General features: G+C 39.1%; 2 protein-coding genes across 5 annotated transcripts in view; one reads left to right on the top strand and one right to left on the bottom strand.

Moving 5' to 3' along the window:
• The window catches only part of LOC121523944 (retinoic acid receptor beta-like), a 195,354-nt gene extending 186,735 nt beyond the window's left edge, over positions 1-8,619 (top strand). For all 3 annotated transcript variants that reach the window (XM_041809035.1, XM_041809036.1, XM_041809038.1), the window contains exon 8: positions 736-8,619. In XM_041809035.1, the coding sequence (XP_041664969.1) occupies positions 736-1,052 (317 nt within the window). In that variant the 3' untranslated portion in view covers positions 1,053-8,619. The remainder of the gene's footprint in view (positions 1-735) is intronic.
• A 1,609-nt stretch (positions 8,620-10,228) lies between these two features.
• Positions 10,229-24,634, bottom strand: part of top2b (DNA topoisomerase II beta) — a 43,613-nt gene continuing 29,207 nt past the window's right edge. The window contains exons 24-36 of one of the 2 annotated variants that reach the window (XM_041808974.1): positions 23,311-23,506; positions 23,139-23,230; positions 22,720-22,875; positions 20,777-20,860; positions 19,881-20,075; positions 19,659-19,797; positions 18,127-18,288; positions 16,497-16,710; positions 15,935-16,017; positions 12,912-13,001; positions 12,538-12,669; positions 12,359-12,444; positions 10,229-10,699 (exon numbers count right to left, since the gene is read on the bottom strand). In XM_041808974.1, the coding sequence (XP_041664908.1) occupies positions 10,535-10,699; positions 12,359-12,444; positions 12,538-12,669; positions 12,912-13,001; positions 15,935-16,017; positions 16,497-16,710; positions 18,127-18,288; positions 19,659-19,797; positions 19,881-20,075; positions 20,777-20,860; positions 22,720-22,875; positions 23,139-23,230; positions 23,311-23,506 (1,794 nt within the window). In that variant the 3' untranslated portion in view covers positions 10,229-10,534. The remainder of the gene's footprint in view (positions 10,700-12,358; positions 12,445-12,537; positions 12,670-12,911; positions 13,002-15,934; positions 16,018-16,496; positions 16,711-18,126; positions 18,289-19,658; positions 19,798-19,880; positions 20,076-20,776; positions 20,861-22,719; positions 22,876-23,138; positions 23,231-23,310; positions 23,507-24,634) is intronic. The other variant, XM_041808975.1, reaches the window with a different exon arrangement.

The following is a 24,634-nucleotide window of genomic DNA, read 5'->3' as shown; positions in this document are numbered from 1 at the left end:
GATTATCTGGACAAGTTCACTCAATTCTTCTTTGCAAAACTGCTCAGTCGCTCAGTTTGTGAGGACGACCTGAATTAGGCAGATTTACACGTGTTCACATTACTTGCCACTGTAGATACAGATGATATGCTGATAAAATTGTACATCCCAAGTGAAAAATTTTGCTTTTGCCAATGGAGTCTGGTGTCCTGAAAGAGATGGACGCACAACTGTCTCTCCTTTTTTTAAGCATGTAATTGTTTAAAGAAAGGTCAGTATCTGGGGACTCTCTCTGTTTTGTTACCACACATGTAAAAATAAAAACACAGTCTCAGACTGTGTCAAAAACATAAGCCTGATTGGCGCACCGGTAGTCGAGTGGTTAAGGTGCACGCCATGAACGCAGGCAATTCAGGTTCAAATCTGGCCCGTGGCACTATTTCCTGCATGTCTCTCCCCTGTTTCCGACTCTATCCACTGTCCTATCACAAAAAGACCAAAAATAAATCTTTAAAAAAATAAGCCTGATCAAGCTTAATCTAAGGAGAACATTGCTATCCTTATAGCCTGCATAATATCAGCAGGTTGACCCAGTATATTATAAGACTATTGACTTTAAGCTAGATACAAAAATCATACCATGTTAAAGAATCCTGGAGGGCCCTTTTGAAACCGCCTTTTCTAGTGTCAAGAATAAACTTTAATTTTTCATATCTAATCTGATCACATTTTTTTGCCCTCATCTCTGTCTTACAGGAGCAGAGCGGGTCATTTCTTTGAAGATGGAGATCCCTGGTTCCATGCCCCCGCTTATCCAGGAGATGCTAGAGAATTCGGAGGGCCAGGACGGTCAGAGCAGCAGCAGCAGCAGCAGCAGCAGCAGCAGCAGCAGCAGCAGCAGTAGCAGCAGCAGTAGCAGCAGCAGCAGCAGCAGCAGCAGCAGCACTTCAGCCGAGGCGGTGGCGAGTCCCAGCAGTAAGGACAGCACCACCGAGGACGTCCCTGCTGCTGAGTCACCAGAGTCCTTGGACACAGAGGGGGCTACGGCCACACCACCCAGCGATGAGCCCTAGGAGGTACCCACAGGTGACTCTCCAAAACTCTCTGACAGTCCTTTGCACAAAAAAAGGAACAGGCGGGCAAGGCTCCGACCTCCTATAATCCCTTGACCCCTCTCCTTTGCTTGGTATTACGTTATCTTTATATCCTCGTCCTCTTTTTCTCCCCTAATATTCCCTCCTTAAAAAGAAAATGTTGACACGGAGGCCTCAAAGGATCAGTGCTTTGTGTATAATTCTGAATTGAGCTCTTATTTGGCGTGGCGTCTCTGGGACCGGGACTGTGACAGGAGGGCGTGGCCCCCGAATCCGCCAGAGTTGATACTCCTCAGGTCTCCTGTGTAAATTCTTCTCTGCATGACGGGAGTGATCAGTGGTTTTACTCCTCTCTCTCTTTTTCTCCTCATCTCGCCATCTCTCGTATTGTTGGCATCCGTACATTGTACATACCATTGTATGGTTAGATCTCTGTTTCTATGATGAATTTTGTGGTGCTTTTTTCATTGTCTTAAATATTATCTTTGAGGCGATACATTAAGGTTTAAGCGGGACTAATTGTACGTCCCTGAAAAAGTTATCTAGAATGTTATTGCATATAGACATTATGGAAGTCTAATATTTTATATTTGTTCCTATATTTAAAACTGTTTTTGTCTTTTATAACACTTCATGAGTGAGTGTACATCCACACCGCCAGAATGCAAAGCTTCTCTCCATATCGACAGCCGAGTCTGTTCAACTGTTTCCTCCAAGGAGGGAAGCACAACAGCAGAAGCCTTTGATACACACTCATCAGACCAAGCGTTTAAGTCGCCATCTTGGCGAGAACGGTCAAGGTCCGTCGTAGAGATTAGATTTAGAAGAAGTCGCTCTGTGGTGTCTGTATCTCCTCACTGAATCAGTGTCCAAACAAATCGGTTAAATTAGGTCACTGAAAGAGGCCAGAGATTTTTCTGCAGTGGGCTAGGATCACATCGAACGCTTCCCTTTACCTTACACTTCAACTGGACCATGATTCAGTTCATACTAAGACGCACTTTATCATCATCAGGGCAGGTTACAAGTGAGACAAGGCAATGTAATGCTAACGCATCCTAACACACTAATACATATTTAGACAATTCAAAAACAGTGATTTATATCCAATTTGGGCGTTCAGATACCCAGTGGTAATCCTCAATTTGTAGGCTGCGCCTAAACTTGTACTGAAAACACTTTGATATCTCTCAGCTCAGACTGCATACAGAGATAATCTGGGATGTCTTCATCTGGACTGGTTTGGTTGTGTAGACGCAACTAGTACTGGCAAACATTAAAGACCACCCTGTTAATGGAGGTGATCTCCTGTATTCTGCTAGTAAACAAAAAGTATGGCTTTATTTATGTCTGTCCAGCCTCACTCAGAGTGATGGGCTCCTTTTAGAGATCTGGATTATTTTGCTCAGCTCAGTAACAAGAGACAGTCTTTCAGCTCCCAAATTGGTACTATTTTGTAGGGATGCACAATTTTCTTGGCCTGATATTGGTATCAGCAGTGCTAGCTTTAAAAGTTTATTACCAGTATGAACATTTCTTCAGATATTTACAACCTATCTGCTGCAAATAATAGTTGTATACATGGACTTCAACACTTCTTAAAACTTTCAAGGACTGATGTTTCAGGTCTGAATAACACTCATGACTTAGTATCATGGGTATTGGCTAAAATTATTTTTTTAGATAGCCTTCCATTGTATACACTGCTTATCCCATTTGTGGTCACAGGAAGCTGGAGCTAATCCCAGCTGCCATTTGGCGAGAGGTGGGGTACACCCTGGACTGGTCACTAGTCAACCACAGGCCTGACACAGAGAGCCGGGCACCCACACACTCACACCTACAGGCAATTTAGGGTCACCAAATAAACTAATGAGCATGTTTTTGGTCTACAGGAAGAAGCCAGAGCATTCGGAGAGCCCACATGTAAACTGCAAATGAAAGCCCTCATCTAACTGAGAACTAAACAAGGAACCTCTTTGCTGTTAGGCAACAGCGCTTGAAAATATCACATATGAGCAAAATCTAATAACATGCATCCCTGCAATTTTGCCTTTTATGTCTTTATAACAACACAAAAAATGAAAAAAAAATGGAAACGGTCTCTCAAATAGGAGCCAGCTCAAGTTGTCTTGAATAGTCATTTTTATCTTACCAGTGCCCTACATGATAAATTTGTAAAATAGTGTATAAACATGTCGTTTAAAAGCATGTTCATGACAACATTAGGTGGAAAAGCTGTTAAAGAGGCATCACTAGCCTTTTAGCTTGTGGATAGCTGGCCACCATTCATTCTTACCAGCAGCAGCTCCACTGCATACAGCATGTAGGTATACCTCTGTAAGAGAGCCACAGAAATCATGTATTGGTTGTTGTTTGCATTAGAGGTTCAGAGAGGTGGACTGTAATTGCAGAGTAAGGATGCAGAGTGTAGCCACTTGCTATCCAAATGCCCAAAATGGATTGTTAATACAAAATGTAAACAGGGTGTAAGACTCTACATTAAAAATAAGCATCCACATATGCAGTGTGGAATACATTTGGCTTCACATTGGTGAACTTGTAATTCTTCAACCTAAACCTCCAAAATGTATCTATTTTTCCTTAGGTCAGAGCAGATATTTCTCCGAAGCTTAAAGAAAACTTTCCCAAGCTTAACAAGTCAAGGGTACCTCAAAACAGGCATAAAAAAGTGCCTATTTTGTGAGCTGGTATAAGTTGTGATACGGAGATCATGACAAAGTGTTGGCTCTTGAAAACCTAGCCTTAACATTAGAAAAAATGTATGGGGATATATCAGACAGGTTGTAAGAGAGCTAGCAACTTAGCCTGGTTATCTTAATGTCTAGAAGTGTTGTATTAGATTTGAGAACATGTTCACCTACACAACTATAGTACATAAGGTTAAGGAACTAAGAAGTTGGCTGGTGTGTCATGAAAATTTGGTCCATAATTTTAGCACTCATTTTCTTTTTGTCTTTCGAATAAGTTTGGCTAACCTCTCTGACAGCAATGTTGCCGCTTTCACAGATCAGAGCAATCAAACAGACAAAAAAAAACCAGATTCATCCTTCAAGTTTTGACTTCAAAAGAAAAATACTGTTTAATACAATGGCAGTTTGAGTGTTGCTTTCATTTTGTTCACCAAAGTGACTGCTAAGATCTTGTAAACCATCAACATTGCTTTAAAAGGTCCAACAGGGCAAAAAAATAAATAAATAAATAAGAGCGGTCAGACAATCAGTTTTTAATAAACCCTCAGGTTAGACAAACAGGTGTTAGAGACAGAGAAGAAGATGCTGAAATTTGAACCCCCAAATTTTAACATCTTTCAGTTCATCTTCAGCCTATTTCTATCATGTTTCCTTTTTGACTAGTTTTATCACTCCCAAACACACCAAGAACAAAACTAACAAACATAACTTTAAGCTAAAATCAACACTGGTACTTTCACTGTCTGTGCTAGCGAATTAAGTAGTCACATTGCTACAAATGGTCAATACAGCTAAAAACCACGGTCAAATGTATAAGACATTTAAGCTGTGCATATTTTATTGTAGGCCTACTGTGTCACTTTGCTAACATTGTTAACAAACCAGATCTACACAAATGTTTGTCTGTTAGCTGTTACCCATTACCAATATCAGTGACATTATGTTCCTGACTTACTGTGATCATTTAAAAACCCTCAAGTCCTCTTTTATTGTATTTATAGCATCAATAATGATAGACTGTTTCAGTAGCCAACACTGGTTTAAAATAGACTGTTAACTCACCATCCTCAGTGCTCAACAGTGAGCAATGCTAGCCTAGCTTACATTGCTCTTCTCAGACTGAATCCCTTAGATATCTACAAGTAGTTCTTGCTAGGCCACTACAGCTCATAAGACTATGTCTTTGCCAGAGCCATTTTGGAGAGGAGTGGCCCCTAAAATATTATCAGAAGTTAAAGCAATATGCTTCTGTAGAAAACAGCCTTTGCAATGGCTTGATATAATGTCTTTATGGTAGAAATTCCACTGATTGCGCTTTAGGGGAATCACAGTACTCTTAATTTTTTTTAACCATTTTTTAAAATTCAAATGAAAGTATCCTGGACCATAAATGCATGTCTGGCATCAGTGACTAAACAAACAGCTTGAAGACTTCTAAATATCCTAACTGTAGATCCCTCCAACTGTCACAGACATTTGGAGCTAAGGCAACCCCTTTCCAAGATGGCGCCCATGTTGGTGCTAGAGGCCAGAATGCAGCATCTACATGCAGTGTCTATGCTCTGATTACTGTTTAAGTTTGCTTTTTGAAATATCTATCTAAAAAATATATATCTGAAAAACCCAACCTGCAGTCCCATACAGAACAAGAAATAGCAATTTTGTAATAGTTCTGTTCTTCTTGCTTTTAATTTGAATCAATTTTCTGCTTGAAGTTATTGGGATGTAACATCTTACCTTGTTTCAGTACTTTACGTCAGACAAGGCAATTATTCTTAAAGGCAAAAGTCAAGTATCTTGACATGTATCAAATGTTTGTTTTTCTGTGGCATTTCGTTGCTAGACCGTCTTCTGCCCTTTAAATACTTCCTGTCTATGTAACGGTTTTAGATTTGAGCTTTCAATGTGGTCACAGCCTAACTTTAATTTTTAAACGTCTGTCGGTCTAATGAGTGTGTATCCGCCGCTACCAACATGTACTACCAACTGAACGCACACTGGCTCTGTTATGGCCTTATGAACAGAGCTCCTCAACCTGCTCTCCCTTTTCAGAAGTGTCTTGATTGAAACATGGGGGGCAATGCAATCCTTAAAACACGTCGATGACCGTACCACGAGTGCCGGGACGATTGTACTCTAATGTAGAAAGCACACAGTGGGGCGGGGTTGGCAGATCCTCTCCGAACGTTCGCCTTGCTCTTCAGACTTGACAGTGTAAGCTACATTTACCGATGCAGAAGGAGATTCCAGATGACTTTTGAACCCCCGGAGAAGTGCAGTCGAGCAAAGCCTCTCTTTGGACAACTGAGCTCTTAATCTCATTGGCAGGCAGGGAAACAGGCGGTGTGTTTTACATCAGAGGAGGAGAAATTAAAAGATGATCATAGAAAGCTGCTTTTCTCCACACAGCTGAGGTCACACATGACACTCAACAAAAGGAAATAACCCTCATTTTATCCACTTAAAGGACCCAGATCCCTCACTACCCAGCTGTCTCTGCAGGACGATAATCGCCTCTGTTATTTCCTGATGTGAATCTTTGTTCATTTACAGTAGAAGGGTACAAACTAACTGAAGCACTTAAACATGATAAACCCTTGAAAGCTGTAGCTGTAGATCCTTGAAAACCAGAGAAGACTAAGTTGAGCTTTAAAGAAATGAAGCACAACTGTGTAAAATGTGTTAAAATGTCTGTTGGTCTCAGTCAAGAGATCTAATGTTTAGACCATGTATACATGTCACTGATCTGCTCAAATCAGAGTCAATTTTTGCTTTAAATATGTTCAATCTTGAAATGGAAATTTCCTAACAGCCACTTACATTTTAATCATGATTAATCCCACAATATCTGTGGTAAGTGTGATTAAATGGCAAAGGAACTTGTGATGGACTAATAAGGAACAAGGAAATAGAGAAATGACAAGGTACCAGGAGTGTCCCAGGTAGATTTTACTAAGTGGAGACAGTTGCATATAAGAATGTGCATATCTTTGACTGATATATGATATACGACTGATATATAATAACTCTGACTTTTGTCATCACAGAAGCAAAACTATTAGGCTCAAAGCTTGCCAAAAGAAAACACCACACTTCTGTTTCTTTGCATTCAAAATAAAAGCACTAAATGCCATATTTCTTTACAGGATTAGTCTGAAATTCACAGGGCAGAGAATGAAACGTGCAATGTGGACAGCGAGCAGCATGCTCACAGAGGAAATCAGTAGTTCTGCTTCTTGCATTTAATCCAATATAAGAAAATAAGCCGACCCTACAGGGTAGTGACGGTTTCTGGGTCTCTTCAGCACATATAACAAACTCCATCTGCATCCCATCCTTGCTCAGAAATACATATCATAAGGGAAACCAGAGCTGTTTTTTTTTGTTTTTAACGTGTTTGAATGTGAATAATGTCCTGGAGTCTGTCAGAAGAATGATATGCAGTGTTAAGGAAATCTTACTTCTATCTCAATGTAACATAAGAAATGCCCTCCCTCCGCTCTCTCTCTGTCTTGCTCTCCTGGTGAGAGGTGATGGGAGGCATCTTGGTGTATTTGGTTTTTTTCTTGTTTTGTTTTCTTGAAGATGGAAAACCTTCACAGCCGAAGAATGTCCACATCCACCCCTGAAGCATCAGGCTCCGCCCTCAGGCGCCTGACCGCCACAGGGTCTGTTATCTGTTCCTTTAGGAAACAGCTTCACAATGCTGAATTACTCTTGTTCGTTTCTGTTGAATGTTGTACCGACGTAACTGTAATACTCTACTATCTAGCTCACTGCAGAGATGTTATATAAATGGTGTGTGCTTTGCATTCCAATTGGCAGCTCTGTGGAAAAGACGCTCTGTTTTTCTGTCCTTGGGAACATCAACACATCCAAGAGGAATTAAAAAAAAAAAAAAAAAAAAAAAAAAAGGATAAGGAGCTGGAACTCTGTGGGCTGACCCGAGCTCCACATGACACAAACGTTTGATTTAAGACAGAAAGAGAAGCCCACGAGTGGAAGAGATGGACGACCAAGTCACCTCAGCAGATATCTTTGATATGTTCTGTTACTGTTTCATGTCAAACAACAGAGCTGCTCCCCCTTCTCCTCTTCAGCCAGGGAGCCAATCAGCTGTCGTCAATCAATCAAACCCAATCAATCGGCAGCTGTTTGGTTAACAGGTCAACTAATGAAGTAGGGTTAGACCGATACGGGGCTTTAAAACTGGACATTTTTTAATTTAAATTGGTATAATCAATATTTTCTTCCAATTAGCGCAGCTTAATGTTTAAACCCATTTCTTTCATAATAGGTCGAACAAAAGGCCTTTCAACTGCACCAAGATGGCTTAAATACACCAAGCAGTCAATATTTAATACAAAGTCTAAGTCAATTTTGAAAGTTATTACAAACTCAGAGATTTTTACCCAATTCTGCTGTGTCGTAGCTTCTTGTTTTTCTGACTTGTATGATTCCAAGATGGTCACCTCTTTTTATGACCCAATAGTCAACAAAGAAAAAAACAATAGCTTATTCATTTTAAAAGGAATAAACAGCTAAAGCTAAATCCCAAGTAGGATGCTTATTTAGAGGTATAGTATAAAAATTCAACACGAGCCCCAGGTATTGGTCCAACCCTAGTTAAAGGAGCCAGGAAACCCGACTGTGAACCTCAGAATCAATCATTCGCAGCAGCTCTGTTGTCGTTTGTCCTGAAGGTGTTCTTGGTAAAAACCACAAACTGTCCACAGTCGCCTTTTTTCCATCATCAGACGTCACCACCAATCACATGCAGTGTTGTATAGTCATGTTAATATAAGACATAAGGGTGGGGGGGGGGCAGCGGTTGTTGTGAATTCTACCCATCAGCCGTTGCTGCCTCGCAGCCCGTTAAGGTGAATTGGACCTCAGGAGCTGCTCCGAGGTCTGAGCTTCGATCTGTTTCAGCTCTCCATTTAAATATTGTCTTTGTTTGTACATTAACATAATGCTTTTTATGTTCATATACTGTTTAACTTTACCATGAACTGTCCTGGCAAAGTAATAAAATATATTTATTTTAAAATACACGTGTGGTTTATTCTTCAAATAGCACCTAAGAGTCATCAACTCTGATTGAATTCAATGTGCAATTATTGTTATGTTTATTGGTGCCAAATTTAAACCAGTCTGTTAAATAAAAGCATATTACTTCCTCACTTACTGTGCCTATAAAAAATATTCATCCCTTGGGATGTTTTACCCTTTTACTGATTTCACAAATCAATCCTGGTCAGTATAATTTGGCTTTATTGACAAAAAAGCCCACTAATGTCATAGTGAAAACAGATTTCTACAATGTAATGTCAAATATGTAAAGTTAGTGACTGCATAAAATTCATCCCTTCTAAGTGACTGACCTAATTCAACAGAGCCCCAGCCAACTGATGCTAGTATCGAATAGGGTCTCAAGTAAGTGACTGTAGTATAAAGACACCTGCGTCTTGAGGGTCCAGTCCCTGATTATTCGGTACTCCAGGCTACTATTTCCCCATGAAGATAAAAGAACACTTCAAGCAACTCAGAGAAAGGACTATTTAAATGTATAAGTCAAGGGATGGATACAAAAACATCTCAAAGGCACTGAACATACCCCAGAGTTCATTTAACTCCATCATCAAGAAATGGAATATGGCACGTGTAAATCTACATAGATCGGGCCCAAGATGGATTGTAGACTGTGCAGATTGGTGCACGAACCAGCAGATTAAAGACTCTTTAACTACAGCAGTAAAAGCATGTTGTTGACTGAATAAACATCCTAAACAACCTCTAATCCAGGGATTCTCAACTGATCCTGCCATAGTGCCCATCACCTACACCTACTGTAATGTGAAGGACCCATATTTCTGATTCTTATGAAATTAATTCAACACAAAATGTGGAAATTTGGACCTTAGAAGGAAAAAACAAAAGGCTGTACAAAGACACTGGCTAACACTTTGGGAGGACATGCATGCAAACATTTAATTTCACTATGTTTTACCATTATAAATCATTTTGGTTGGTTTTTTTTGAAAGGTGACAAGACATTTACAAATTAAAATATGAAAACTAACTTTCTTGAAATATATTTCCATCCAAGATAACAGGATACATAAGTGAAAATCTCAAGAAAACAATCAGAATTCAATATTTTTCCTGCAAAATTAAGTATATGGATAGATGTCTACCTAGGGCTTCAACATCAGAGATATTTTGCCTTTTTTCCTGAAACCCGTTCATGACCTACTTTTGGGTCCCGACCCGCCAGTTGAGAAACAATGCTCTAATCTAGCTGATATAACAGAACATTAAACATGAACGGTATTAGTGATCGACCAATCTTACTCATAGGGGCGTCGCTGGTAATGAACCTGGTTGAATATGTAGGAAAAAGTCTGTCAGTTATAAAATAATGAGTCGAAGACCAAAAAGGACATTTCATTGTTTACTTTCAACTTCATGTTCAAAAAGTTACATATTATTTTAACAATTAAAATGTGCTAAAGCACAGCGTTCTAAACTTCTAAAAGCCGCTTTCGGACAAATACAGAACATTTCAATGAGCATAAAAAAAGAAACCTGTATATGTATAAGAAAAAGTGTAAAACACCTACACATTAGAAATCATTGAACGTCACCATTAATGAAAATAAAATGAAACAGGAAATGTACAAAAGTCTGTGGGAACAAAGAGGGAGAAGGAGGAGGAGGAGTGTGTTTGAATGTGATCAAAGGTTTTTAATCAAACATGTCGTCATCGTCGTCCGCATCATCGTTGTCCGACTCGACAAAGTATCTCACTTCCTTCTTGGCTCGGCCCGGCCGGTCACGGGACAGAGCGTTGATCACACTCAGGCTGTTCAAGTCATCATCTTCGTCATCGGATGGAGCTTTCTGAGGTTTCTGCAACAGAACAGAAACACTCTTGTATTGTTAACCTGAAGATTAAAGTGTTTAAACAAAAAAAACAAAAAGAGTAGCTCCCTGAGAACAAATACGCCAGGTACAACCAAAGAAAAGTGTTTTTTCACTTTATTTTTGCTGTTTTGTGTTTAGTTTCAGCAGCAAATTCCCCCAGGAACTAGAACCTTTCTGAGAACAGTGGGGGTGTGACTGCAGGAGCCAGGGAATAAATTTAGCTCTGGGGTAAAAATTTTCTAGGCTTTAAAAGTCCCTAATCAGGTGGTTGTACTTTCCAACTCTGGGAACTTTGGGGGTAGGCACTGCAGGGCCAAATGATTCTGGTTTGCTGTGTCTTCTCACCGTGTCCTGCCACAGAACTATCTGTGCTGTGCATGGTCATTAGCGGTCAATAGAGCTGAGGGTAATTTTTCAAATTTCTAACCACTACTGTTATTCAGCTACCGTAAATTAAGATGTTCACAATTACTTCCTAAGTGGAGAAACAGCTCTACATCGATGATCAAACCATGGTTCCCGTTGTTGGTAGCCCCTGTAGTCAATGCTTGTTCGCCTAATGCTGCTTCTCTCGACTAGCAAAGCTACTGTGCATTCCGGTTAAAGCATTGTAACCTGTGGTCCGGGACCCTTGGAGATTTTCATAAATCAACAAAAACCTTGATAAAATACTGATTAAACAGATTATACAAAGGTCTTTTGATAGGAAAAACATGTTGACCTCTTTTTGGGGATTTTATCAATGAATAAAAAAAAAAAAAAAAAAAAATCATGACTGATTTTTTGACAGCAATGCATCACTTTTTCTTCCACAGGAGGGCTCATACAAGATAGACAGATAGAGGGAGGGAGGGCTTCAAGGAAAAAGGGCTGGGAACCACTGGGGCAAAGTACAGCTTAAAGCTGAAGAAGCCCACCAACAGCTTCACATTTCCAATTTACTCTCACCATATAGTGACATTTCTGCTGAGAGTAAAACTATGATAATTGGAGACTGAGTACTCAGAAATGTGGAGTTGGAGAAGTTAGTGTGTAAAGAGAAGTGTATTCCTGGGGACAGAGCAGACAACACCGAGTCTAATTTAAAGTCGCTGGTAAAGAATAAACAAAGTTTTCTACGATTAACAACACCAGACCCTGGGCCTTTATTACAAATGATACAAATATAGATAGAAAGGGTGCAAATTCTAACAGAACAATTAATATTAAACGTACAGATGCAGTTTGGCCAAATAATCTGAAATTTTAATAGTGGAATGCTGGATCATTGGAATCTGGTCTGATATCACATGATAATACTGATTCACATTATCTTGCTGAAAGCTGTGTGTTTCAGGAAGCCTGATTAACATAATCTCCCCTACACCTTTAGACATTGGTGGTAAACGCAAACAACGCAGGAACCATTTAGATCTCAGAAATGACATTCCTGGTACTGTTTGCTGTAATGCTCCTAAATATTGCTTTAAATGTTGATCTGAATAAATCCAGCTGTAACTGAGGTTCTGCTCCCTCAAAAATTATCGTCCTGCATAACCAGCAGATATCCCATTATACCTCTTTCACACCAGTTTCAGTGGCAGCTTTTCTACTTTTCCTGTCAAACAGAAACACTTCATTGAACAAGAACAGGCAGATACTCACTCTGGCGGCTGGTTTTGGAGTTTTCTTCACTGGATTGTAATCCTCCTCAGAGTCAGAGCCCTTCCTCTTTTTCCCCCGACCTTTACCTAAACAGAGTCCATTACAGCAAATGTGACCAAAACATTCACCTCCAAAGAAATAAATGGGATTTAATTTTTTGTTTGGTTTTTATAATGTACCTTTGAGAGCTGGTGTTGGCTTCTTGGACCCAGTGTCAGAGTCAGAGTCCCAGATGGATTTGTCTGGTTTCTTTGCTTTTGGTGCTGGTGTTTTCTTGGGTTTGGGAGGTGTATCAGAAGGAGTCTTAGCTGCTATGGATCACACAGAAACAGAAACGTTAAACTCTGATAGATGATGGGAATCCGTCACCACAATCAATCACATAAGGAGCTTTTACCACCTCTAAAAATACCAGTTTTACCTTTAAACAAGCTTAAAAAGTCACGGATTAATTAGGAATTCCTTTAAAAAATGGATCCAGTCTCACTTTGTTTATGGTGACAGCTATGGTTCTGCATTAGAGCACCCTCTGGTGAACACAGTGAATCATTACCTTTCTTTGCTGGCGTCGGCGTTCGGTTGCTGAAAGAGGAATAAGTGGAGAAGATGCCGCGGTCCTCATCACTGTCTGACTTGGATCCATCTGCAAGACAAGCACAGGCCTACATTCAGCTCCCATACTCTTTTAACAGAAACTGTATTTATTTATGAATGTTTACCGCTTATAAAGTAGATCAACACTTGTACATTTCAATCTCAGCAAACAGGCTCAACTGAAGTGTCAATGTGTAGCAGAAAGTGGGGAAAAGTGTTTTTGTCTGACGTACAGTTGATTTTGTGTGAATGTGTCTTAATAACAAATTAAAGTAAAGTAAAGTCATACTTTATTAATCCCCAAAGGGAAATTCACAGTTTACACCCTATTGTTTTACATGCTACACACACATAGAAATAGTGATGGCCTTGCTGCTCTCGCTGAAGCTCTGCCATGAGCTGTTGGGGGTTCAGGCCAGTGCTCAGGACGTGATCATATAATAGAGATAATAAAGCTTTTCTAATCTATCTCAAATAATGAGTTAAGGCATGTCCAGAAACACGTGTTTTAGTTGTGTTTTATCCTGCAGTATAGGACAGTGGGTGGGAGGAATCGGTGTCCCTTTGGCCAGTTTTTATCCAATGCTTAAATATTTTGGTATCAAAAATATGTTATAGAGTATACATGATACAATCTTATCAATCATCTCTGACTTATTTACAAGCTTACATCAGTCTTGGCTCTTTGATAAGGCGATATATCATCACAGATGCCATGTTTACCCCTCGTGGTTTCATTGATGTGATACAAAGTGGAGGAAGAGCGTTCAAACTTGTCACGAACCACTGGGTGAGATCCAAATGGACCTCACTCGCTGTTTATCATTTATGTTTAAAAGAACTGAGTTTGTCACTGTTTTAACTACGAGGTGGGCAGCTCTGTCCATCATTAACTCAGTTCTGAGCAGGTGCTAAAGTTACATTTTTTTACTGCTACATTCCTCTAAGTCTAATTGCTTCCATCCTCTTCAACTCAATTCTTTCAACCTAATAAAGTTTCATTTTTAATTGATCCAAAATTTAAATCTACTGCACTTTACAAGTTAATCTTTTTCCATCTAAATTAATTTTTATAATTTGATTAATATTTATGAATTATTTTACCAAATTCCAGCAAATTACTGATCTTTTGATCATGTATTTTAATATGTTTAGATTTTAATGTAACAGAACAAATACATTACATACAAAAATGAAAACGTGTATGTGCAACCAATGTTTATCTGTAGTTTCATAAACTTGGCTCAGGAACAAAGACCACACCTCTAATCCCAAATCCGCTGCCCAATGTATAAAAGCACACCTCACCCATCTATATGCCTCTGACTCTGCTTTCACGTCCCTCCCACCCAAAACCCCTTGATTTCTAACTTCTCTCTGTCTTAATACAGGAACAGCAGGGGGATCCTTACTGACAGTGACAAGATCCCTTCACCCAGAGCGTGTACCCCTCTGGTTCCCGGATGTCGTACCAACAGCAGACCCCTCCATCCAGGTCTTAAGTTCTCCATCTTCCTTTTGGCTGCACCATCGCCACCTCAAGCCAGTTGATCATGTGTCTTAGACCATAGCCAACACCACAAACTCAAGTCCCAGTCTTCGACTTTCCTCGGATCGAACCAGCTCAAGACGGCTCAACATCTCAGCACCCATCAGCTTGATTTCTCATAAATTCATCCTTTCATCACATCATCCCTCCATCCCACGATGCTTACCTTCATTAGGGATGGGAACCGATTTCATTTGAGGACCGGAACAAATTGGTTCAATCCATCGACACCATTTACATTTAATCTTAAATCCCTTATCAATGTCATACTTAGGATTTCAATTTATTTCTATACATCCAGAGAGCTAGGATCCAGAGACTAGCTTTATATTAATTTTAAGGTTTCATCTTTTTTAAGAAAATGAGCAGTAGTTTTGTATTCTAATTTTAGTTCAGAGATTGAAGGTCCAGAGCAGTTTATTGTAACTGCGACATTTCCCACAAAAAATGAGAATTTTTGTATATTTTAGCATGTTCTCCTCCCACACACTTGATGTTTAACATTTTAGCTGTTTATTATGGCCAGTAATTATAGTGTGCTTGTCACTGGCTTTCACTGAAGGTGGCATACATCTTGTTCAGTGTTCAGAGAGAAAGAAACTCAACAAAATTTGAGTTGCTAAAAGTGAAAACCTATTTAATCTACTTTTTCCAAAAAGGAAGTTCACAGGAAGGAATCAATAAAGTAACTGATTAAGAATTGAATCGATAAGCAAAATCAACAATGACACAGATATAAATAAAATCTTAATTATTCCCATCCCTAACCTTCATCCCTCCATTTCTCTACCATTCAATTATCTCAATATTAAACTATTTAAAGCCATTGCTGACCAGCATTGTCTTTGTTAGTGGATGTGCATCTAGAACGGTTTTCAGAAGTATCTGTGCTGTATTTGGTCAATAAAATAAGAAATGATTTGATACTGGGTGCCTAGGACCCCTTTGCCATGGTATCAAATGGGTATCAATAATATTTAATTTCACTTTGAATTAAAGATGCACTACAATTGTAAATATCAGGGCTGATATGAATGTTTACAATAACTAAGTCCTAATTTTTTTTAACACTTCCTTTGGTATACCACTCAAACCATGCCATCATTTCCCTCATGTTTGACTGTGAACAAAAAATCAGTTTGTCCAACAGGTCACATCTTCTGCCCAATGATACATCATTTGCTGATCTCAGCTGATAACTAAGTTAAACTGATGCATCTGTGCATCCCTACTTAGCATCAGGTGGAAATTTAAATTCTGGCATTGTGACAGCCCTACATAAGGGAAAGGTGACTATGCTGTGGTTTAAGACTATTTCACCAAAGAGAGAAATCTGTGACACTATGAAAGGAATACCATTTTTGAATAACACAACAGAAACTGTCTATGGTCAAAGCATTTGAATCGTTTCACCAACACTGCTTGGTACTCACCGCTGTCATTGCTCTTATCAGAGAAGGCGGACTTGGATGAGAAGATGCTGGTTTTCTCTTCCTTCTTAGCTACAGGTGTAGACCTTCAAAGAAGCAGAAACATCTTATGTTCATCAACATTTTCTTTTATTTTGGGGCATCTTTGCCTTTATTTGAGTTCAGATGGGTCAGAGATGACAGGAAATGAGAAAAGACAGAGGACGGACATGCAACACAAGATAAGATGGTGGTGATACGGTTACTTTGATAGACTCACAACACAAAGACGCCCAAGTATGTTAGTGCTTATTTTAGAGTTTACATTTTGAATTTAATTTCAATGCGGGGTAATAGGATACCAAGTACATGAGTCCACACTTTCAAGACCATCCTCATATGCAGTCTAAGCTATCACATATCAGTCACTGTCAGTATTCATTGAGACATGTTCACATGTTGCATTAAGGATTACCACTCAGTATCTGATGTTAATGCATGGTGTAAACAGGGTCATGGTTGTCCTGTTTGACACAGACATTTTATTTCAACACATTCAGATGAGCTGCTGTTATTTGAATCTTACGTGGTCTTTTTTTTGGAGGGAGAAAAGGAGTCTTCATCGAAGTCGTCGTTGTCATCATGGTCGTTGTCGCTCTCTTTCCTGGCAGATGAGGTGAAGTCATCTTTGAAAGACCTCACAGGAGAAGAAGGCACAAAATCGTCGCCGTTCTCCTCTTCGTCTGCCCCGTCCTCGTCCTCCTCCTCGGAGAAGTCGAACGTGTATTTTGGTTTGGAAGCTGACAGAGAAGAGCAGAGACTGTGTCAAACCACATTATTCTGATTGCTGTGGATTCTCTTGTACAATAATTATGAGTGTTGCGGCTGGGTTGCATCAGCCCGCGCCCTCAGACGCCTGAAGCCGACAGAGAATAATCAGACCGAGGAAACGCAGACACAGTTCACAAGTTATTTTTGGCCTCAGGCTGCTTCAAGTGGATTGAAGTGAAATGCTACCAGTCAGTGTGTAACCAGCTGCCTGATGCTCACGGTGCTGCATAATCAAAGAAGCTGTACTTATTTAAACTGAGGCTGAAAGATACATAAATGATGTTGTAACAGTTTAACAAGATAAAACAAGGAAATTACAATCTCAAATGAAGGCTTTATTAAAACTTCTTTTCTTTATGTCTTTAAGTCTTTGTCATCTCTGTGCTTGATTTAGCTCAGTATGTATCTAGCCTGACTCCTTTAGGCATAAGTGCTGCTTTCTTACTGCAATACACAACTACACTGAAATGTAAGGTTTGCAGCAGCAATATTTAGAGCAACAAAACATACTCACCCCTGTATACTGCATTAAATCTAACCCCCTTTAGGATGTGATTCTTTTTATTTCTTTTTGTGTGATCATCACAGCAATGTCTGCTCACAGATAAAACAGTTGTTCCTAATTAAAGTAAAAATTAGTTAGGAGTTATAAAAACCACACTGGCTTGATAACAAGAGCTTGGCTAGTTCTATGTTGAATCTTTGACTCAAAGGTGTTGGTGGTAGTTTCATGTTATAAGATGCTTAGAAATGTGAACCTGAAAAATGATTTTTATACAAAGCAACTAGAAAGTTTCAGCTGGCAAAAACTGGATGAAAAGAACCTGGTTTTGTTAGGATGTTCACAAATGTTTTAGACATGCACTTGTACATGTCATGCATCTATGATGTTTTCTGCTTTATTTTATCCAAATTCTGTAACACTTTTATAAATTTCATGTTTCCAGCCTGTTTTGTGAGTATTTATAAATTTATCCCTGTACTTGTCTTGTGTAAATTCCTGCAAACATTGTGAAATAAACCATCATTTTTCAAGCAAAGCCCCTAACAATGACTTAGCAGCGTGACTTAAAAAGACTAGCCACATTGTGCTTTGCACATTTATCTCTCTTTGTTAAAATATAAATACAGAATTTCATCACATAAATAGACTGCTGCAAGAAAAATGAAAGGGAAAAGACTAGCTGTATGGGAAAAAGAAGCTTATATTCCTACAGGTCCCCACATTTTGTGCTTTCTTGATGATAAGAGAATATATCAACCATAGCCGACAGTACTTTCCCTCTATTCGTGGTTAATTTGAGGCTTTGAAGACTTGAGGTAGGGTATTAGATATCCTTAAGATTATCCTTTGAGATTTAGCTTTATATTTGGCTTATTTTCACCTGATAGCCTCTTTGAGATGGTCTCTCTGGGGATGATTGGCTGCTCGTTGTCCTCCAGTTCACTGTCTGACTTGGATTCGTCTTCAGACCAAGGGTTTCTCTTCTTCACCTTCTTTCCAGAAGAACCTTTGGGTCCTGGGGGTTTTCTGGCTCTGGGAGTTCCTGCAACACAGTAAACAAGATTACCAGACTGTTTGTAGACGCTCAGTTTTCTCACTAAACTCTGAGCAGCTCAGGGTTGTTCAATAATGGATTACAGTTTTTCTCAGTGCACTGCAAAGCATCAAAGAGGCCTGGGGATAAAACCACTTTAAAATCAGTCCAACACAGTTTTCCTCTAAGAGAGAACGCTGTGTCATCTCTAGACAGTGATTGTTGACAAATATCTGTCTGTGCTGATAAATCATTTATCGTCTGATACAGAACATCCATTTCTATCATGGCTTCTACCCTCAACTCAAACTTTAGTCTTAGAAAGTTTGAAACTAGAAAACCTTAGACACTTTTAAATGGGGGATGCTGGTCTTAAATATAATTCTTCTTATTACATATTTCAGAGAAATTACTAAAGGCCCTTAAGTTTTAAAACTGCTTATAGTCTTTAACAGCTAGCAGACATAAATACAAGCTTTAAAGGATGTGAATGAATCCTTAATGGTTTAAGGTATGACCACTTAAAAGTTCTGTAAAATCCAATAGATATGACACATTTTAACCCCTGAAACCTAGGTTGTGTCCTTTTTACTACTGTGATCAGTATGAATATAAAACGCTGAAACATGCAATTTCATAATCACTAGTGCTGCTGACATCATCCCACATTGCATGCAGCATGTCTTTTATTGAATATTTGCCCCCCATTTCAACCACAAGTACCAGGAACTTTTTGTTCAATGAACTTCTCTTCACTGAACTAAATGGCTGATTTGGCTGATGGTGGTCTGCATTTGCAGAGAAGCCTAAAGTCCCAGAAAGATCATGCAAATCAAGCCAATGACACATGGGAAGCAATGAAAGTAAATGCTCTGTCACATCAGTCCAGTAGGTGGCAGTAAGGAGATGACAAAGGCCTTAAACAAAGATAATGCCTTAAAGCACATCATCATTTTTGAGTGTTTACAGTTTGCCTGTTAGCATGGAGGTAATTTAACTTGCTCTTTTTAACATGCTTTATTAAATTCAAAATGAATTCACTGAATCCATCTCAACATTTTTCAGTCTGGGGTCAATAAATTATATCCAACCATTGTGCAGCTCTTCAATTTCCTGTTATGAATCAGGCCTTGCATGAAAATTAAAAAAAACAAAACAAAACAAAACAAGAAATTTTTACCTTTAATGTAAAGAAGCTGTGACTACCTCTCAAGGTAAACTATTTACTAAAGCCCAATCTTTGAAATTCAAAGATGCAGATCTAAAATCAGTTCGAAATTTTGTTAAAGAAGTGTGATTTCAGCATCAATCAAAATAACGGTGACTGAATATTTTCCATAATCAAGCAGCTCTGCTAGAAGACCTATTATCCAACTGACCTGTTGACTCTTTCTTCTCTTTCTTTACTCGTGGAGCCTTTGGAGGCTTTGACGTGGTCACAGAGTTTTCTCCTGTTGCTCCTTCGCCGCCCAAACCATCGTCGTCAAACTCTAGCTTCACCGCTGGGTCCACATCACCCTGAGACAAATGTTTACCATTTAATAACCCTCGATATGCATTCATCAATCATCTTATTGTATCATTACACAGGTAGTGCTTACCTTCTTCTTCTTAGTCAGTTTCTTGGCTGCATCTGATTTGATTGCCTGAGTTGGAGGCTCCACCCTACGACCGAACGGTGAGGGCAAAGTCTCCTCCAGATTCATCTTCTTCACTTTAGGTTTGCCCACCTTCCCTTTGATCAGTTTGATGGCTTTTCCGAAGTTCTGCTCCTCTCGCTCCTGGGCCTCCAGTTTCTGAAAGCATGGAAAATTTTAAGTAAGATGATTTTTTTTAAATCTATAAAATAAGAAACCTGTCAATAGAAGCACTTTTAAAACAATGGTGGAGCAATGAACAAGGTAAAGGCCAAATAAAAATCAGAAGTCAAACAAAAAGACCTCCTGAAGAAGGCTTGGTGCCTAACCGCATTGAAGTGTGTTTTTACAATCTACACATGACTATGCTGTGAAAATAAAGGATTTTTTTTATTTCAAGAGAATCCGTTCTCCAAACATTTTATTTAGTCCTGGAAGCCCTCCTTCCTATAGTTTTTTGGTGATAGTAATATTGATAGGGGCGTCTATATCAATGACAATAAACAATCTCCATTTCTACCAAGAACCAGGTACACCATCGCCTTTATGTTCCCCATAGTTGTGTTGGACGTCATGGCAGTTTTGCACAGCTGTGCTATGATGCCTTGCCTAGATAGAGTAAGTAATATCCAACTATTTACTTAAATGGAAAACAAACAGCCTGGTACCCAAATCAAGTGGACCCTGAGCCAATTCATGAAGGTGCCATGTGGTTGTGCATCATAATTCTCCTAGACCAGAACTTTAAGACAGCTCAAAACAAACATAGAAATGTATCTTTTAACCATGCTTCATCAGTCGTTTTAAACTTAAATAACATCTTCCAAAGGGCTGATAAACTTTAATGGTAATTAACTTACGTCCAGCTCCTCGACGAACACTGCCAAGTCCTCCTTCCACAGATCTTCTGGACTTTTCCTCTGCAGGTCGTGTAGCTCTCCTCTCTGCACATCAACACACATTCACTTTGTTAAACAGCAAATTTTGACTTCACAGCCTCAGCGACTAAAATGGACTGTGGTCCTTGATGCCACTGTACTGTACCACAGCAAGCTGAAGTTTGGTGATTAATTATTACAATGATAAAAAGTCTAAGCATGTACGTTATTATCAGGGCTCTGGTGATTTAGAGGGTTAATTTCATTTGGACCTACCCTTCAAGACGTGTCTATTAACATCTTGGCTTAAGGGTTGCCTTGCTCTACACCCAAACTACTGCTGTGAATTTCAAGATCGTCTTTGAAACTCATTTTTTGACTGGTTTCTCTTCTGCATGACAACTGAATTCATTAGGAAGGTAGAAAAAGTCAGAGTTAGTGCAGTGCAATTAAGAAATTCTCTATTTCAATGATGATTTTAGCCTCCCAACATCATGGAAACAAGATAACTGACATAACTTAGCCACATGCACTGCTGCACACTTCTTGTCTGTATGGGTGGTAAATAAGGCACACCCTCCCTTCATTTACAACACAGCATGTGATCAGCCCTTCCTACCAAAACAAACTCTCACTTTTACTTAAGTGAGGAGCGGAGGGAGCGACAGAGCATACTCTGGTTAGGAGGCCACACACTAGACAATTTTCAAATAGTAACAGATTTTATAAATGTGGTACTGCACAGTTTCAGCTGATTTTTTTACATTATAATCCAGCAAATCCAGCCTAAGTCAGCCTTAAACTGTCAGGTGTGTGGCCAGCCTTAGCTTGAGAAGAGAAAGCTAAAGAAGGGTGGGCCTGGAATGATGCAAAATAACCTGCAGGATTAGTTGTGGCCGCCTCTGAAGGTGACACAACAAATGTATTTAATCATTCTAAGTTCACACAGCAAGTGGTAATCATGATGTCAATGTCCATCAAAAATAATCCAGGTTATGATTTTGCCATGGTTGAGCAGCCCTAGACAATGGAAAATTTGTTTACATTCAAGCCATGACTTTCTCCAAAACAGGGAAAAAATGAATAATAAAATGAACAAACTTAAACATTAAATGAAAAACTTGACACTTTTTTGCCCTTGTTCTTTATAAAAAGAATACCAAAATAAAGACTTTTCTGAAGAGAGCTTATTACTTCATTTTTGTTCGCAGACTTGTTTTAATCTCTGTTGGTGATCTCTTCTTGTTTATATGAACTCCTCAGAACTGTAGAGCTGCTGAAAAGCCTCTGGTGTCTGCTTCTTTTGTTGTCATCATGTTGAAAGGTCTGTGTCTGATGGTCCCTTTTTCTAAACTTTTAAGTGTACTTTTGCACTCCATTACATGCAGATTGCAGAGAACTATAGTAATCGCTGTTTTTGCCTGTAAAAAAGTCCTACAGCCTGATTTTTATGTCCCAGCAGAGGCCCTGAAGTCAAATCTCAAATGCCTAACTGAAACACTTAAATAGTATGATGAATTTACCATAAACACACTGTAAAGCTCAGTCTATATATCTGCGCTATTGTTGCCTATGCCATTGTGAGAACAACGTACTTGTGCATTGGTATGTCTGTGTCACTCTGCAACACCACACAGAAAAGCTGCTCAGCAGGATGATTTCTACGCCAGTTCCCTGTCTAGAGGCCATATTCCCTGCTTATTTGCTTCCAGGAAACTGATAAATATTCATCAACAGTTGATTATAATGCAGTTATAGCAAAAAAAGGATGCAAAAATCATCTGAGGGGAAATTTTGATATCCATTCAGCCACTGAAAGAGGCATGGATGATGCACGTCTGGTATTTTGGGTAGTTAGAAAGTACATTTGACGAGAGTAATGAAGCAAAAAGAAATAAAAGAATTTAAAAAAACATTAACCTCACCTTATTGTCCCTCTGTTTGAGCAGCTCCTCCACCTTCTCTTTAGTCAGACACCACAGAGGCATGTTGAGAATGTAGTTGAAGTTTGGTCCTGATGACGAGCCGGAGTCGATTGAGCTGTCGCTGTCATCTCCGTCATTGAAGTCTTCTTCTTGAGCCTGTCAGAGAAAAACAACATTTAACTACTCTACTGACCCTTACTGTAGTTGATTTCTCTCCTTCCTGCCAAGATAAATGCCCATTTACTGTAGTGTCCCGTGCAAGTACAGCTCCCTCTTGTGGTCTTTCATCATTAAAGCATCTAATTTTTCAAAATAAGGCCATATCTGTGTATTCCAACAGATGATCATTTTTCATCTTGCCACGTTGTTGCTGTCTAAATGTGTGTGCTGATATATGACCACTCTCCTTCTGACGTTACCTTTTCTTGAGCTTTGCCCCAGGCAACCACTGGATCAGACTCATAACCCTTCTGTACGAGCATGCGGATCAGCTCACGCTTGGATTTGTTCTCTGGAAGCAGAAATAAACATGATTTATGAAAGAAAATCCTTTACTCGGCCACACAAAGGTTTACTTTTCATTGTGTTTACCAATTGTAATTTTCCCCTCAATCTTCTCCAGTACAAAGCGGGCCTGGTTGGACAATTTCGAGGCCTCGGCTCCTAGGCTGCCCAGTAACCAGTCCTTCCTCAGTTTGTAGTAGTGCAGGCGGAGCTCGAAGAACTCTTTGAGGATGTCCTGGACTGAGTCATACCTCTTCAGACAGCCCATGTGGTCAAACAACACCTGAGGAGAACATGGTTAAAAATCAGTTAATCCATTTTTTCAGAAAAGTGTCCTGGTTAAACTTTTTTGCCAACATGTGAAGATTTAAATTCTGGGAAGCCCATGAGTAATAGACCCTGCAACGCTTTGTGGTTTGTGTTTCAAAGGTTAGGTCAACTGGATACTACATCAATGTTATTGAATTTACTGAGATGCAAGACAAATTTCATACTTTCAGGATTCATCTTTTCCAAGTCAAATTCAAGCATTTTCAAGGTGCATTTCCAAGCTGTTCCAGCACTATACCACACTTCAAAACAGATACTATCATTAAAACCATGTTTCATAATAGCAGCTTATAAATGGATAAAGATTCAAGGAAAACCTAACTTATTTTAAAACATTTGGCCCAAAATAACATAACCCATTAAATTTTTGATGGAAATTTAATTTTAATGACCATAAAAAAATATGACTGATGATCTTGAGTTTACCTGGTTATTGCCTAATTTTCTAAAGAGAAACCAAGTTTTTTCCTAACATCATTATCATCATTATTATTCTAAGATAAGATGTGAGTGACCCTCTGCTTTTTTTTTTCTTAATATAACAAGCCAATCATTCAGTCAGATAGCTATTTATCATGAACAGCCCACATTTCATGCACTTTTAGCACTTTATCTGAAATCCAAGCACTTCTCAAACCTTGAAAACAAATTATAACTCAAGTATTTTCAGGGCATCAAGTACTTGTATGAGCCCAACTTTATCTGGTAGTAAAGTATGTCAAAGCCATAGCTTCCCATTTTGTGACTGCTCCCAGAGTTAGCAACATCTGTTGATCAGTTAATCATTAATTATTGGTGTCAAGATTTACAACTTTTTTTAACATGAACATTAATCTGAAAAGCTAATATACAAACCCTTGGTTCGCAGCTAGTGGGTTACAAAGCAATTTTCAGTGGGCAGCAGATTTGGCTTGTAGGGATCATTTCTGATGCAGCAGGACCGATTTGATTTAAATATTAGGATGAGGAGAGCATCTAATAGTAACATGGCTCTACAATTGTTGGTCTGATGGATGCAGAGATTGTGGCTGCAGTGTTGGAGGACTCTTGAAATTGTTAACATGGTCAGAATCACACAAGT

Source organism: Cheilinus undulatus, linkage group 16 (assembly GCF_018320785.1).
Source record: "Cheilinus undulatus linkage group 16, ASM1832078v1, whole genome shotgun sequence".
Lineage (NCBI taxonomy): Eukaryota > Metazoa > Chordata > Actinopteri > Labriformes > Labridae > Cheilinus > Cheilinus undulatus.
This window is presented reverse-complemented; position numbering and strand designations above follow the sequence as displayed.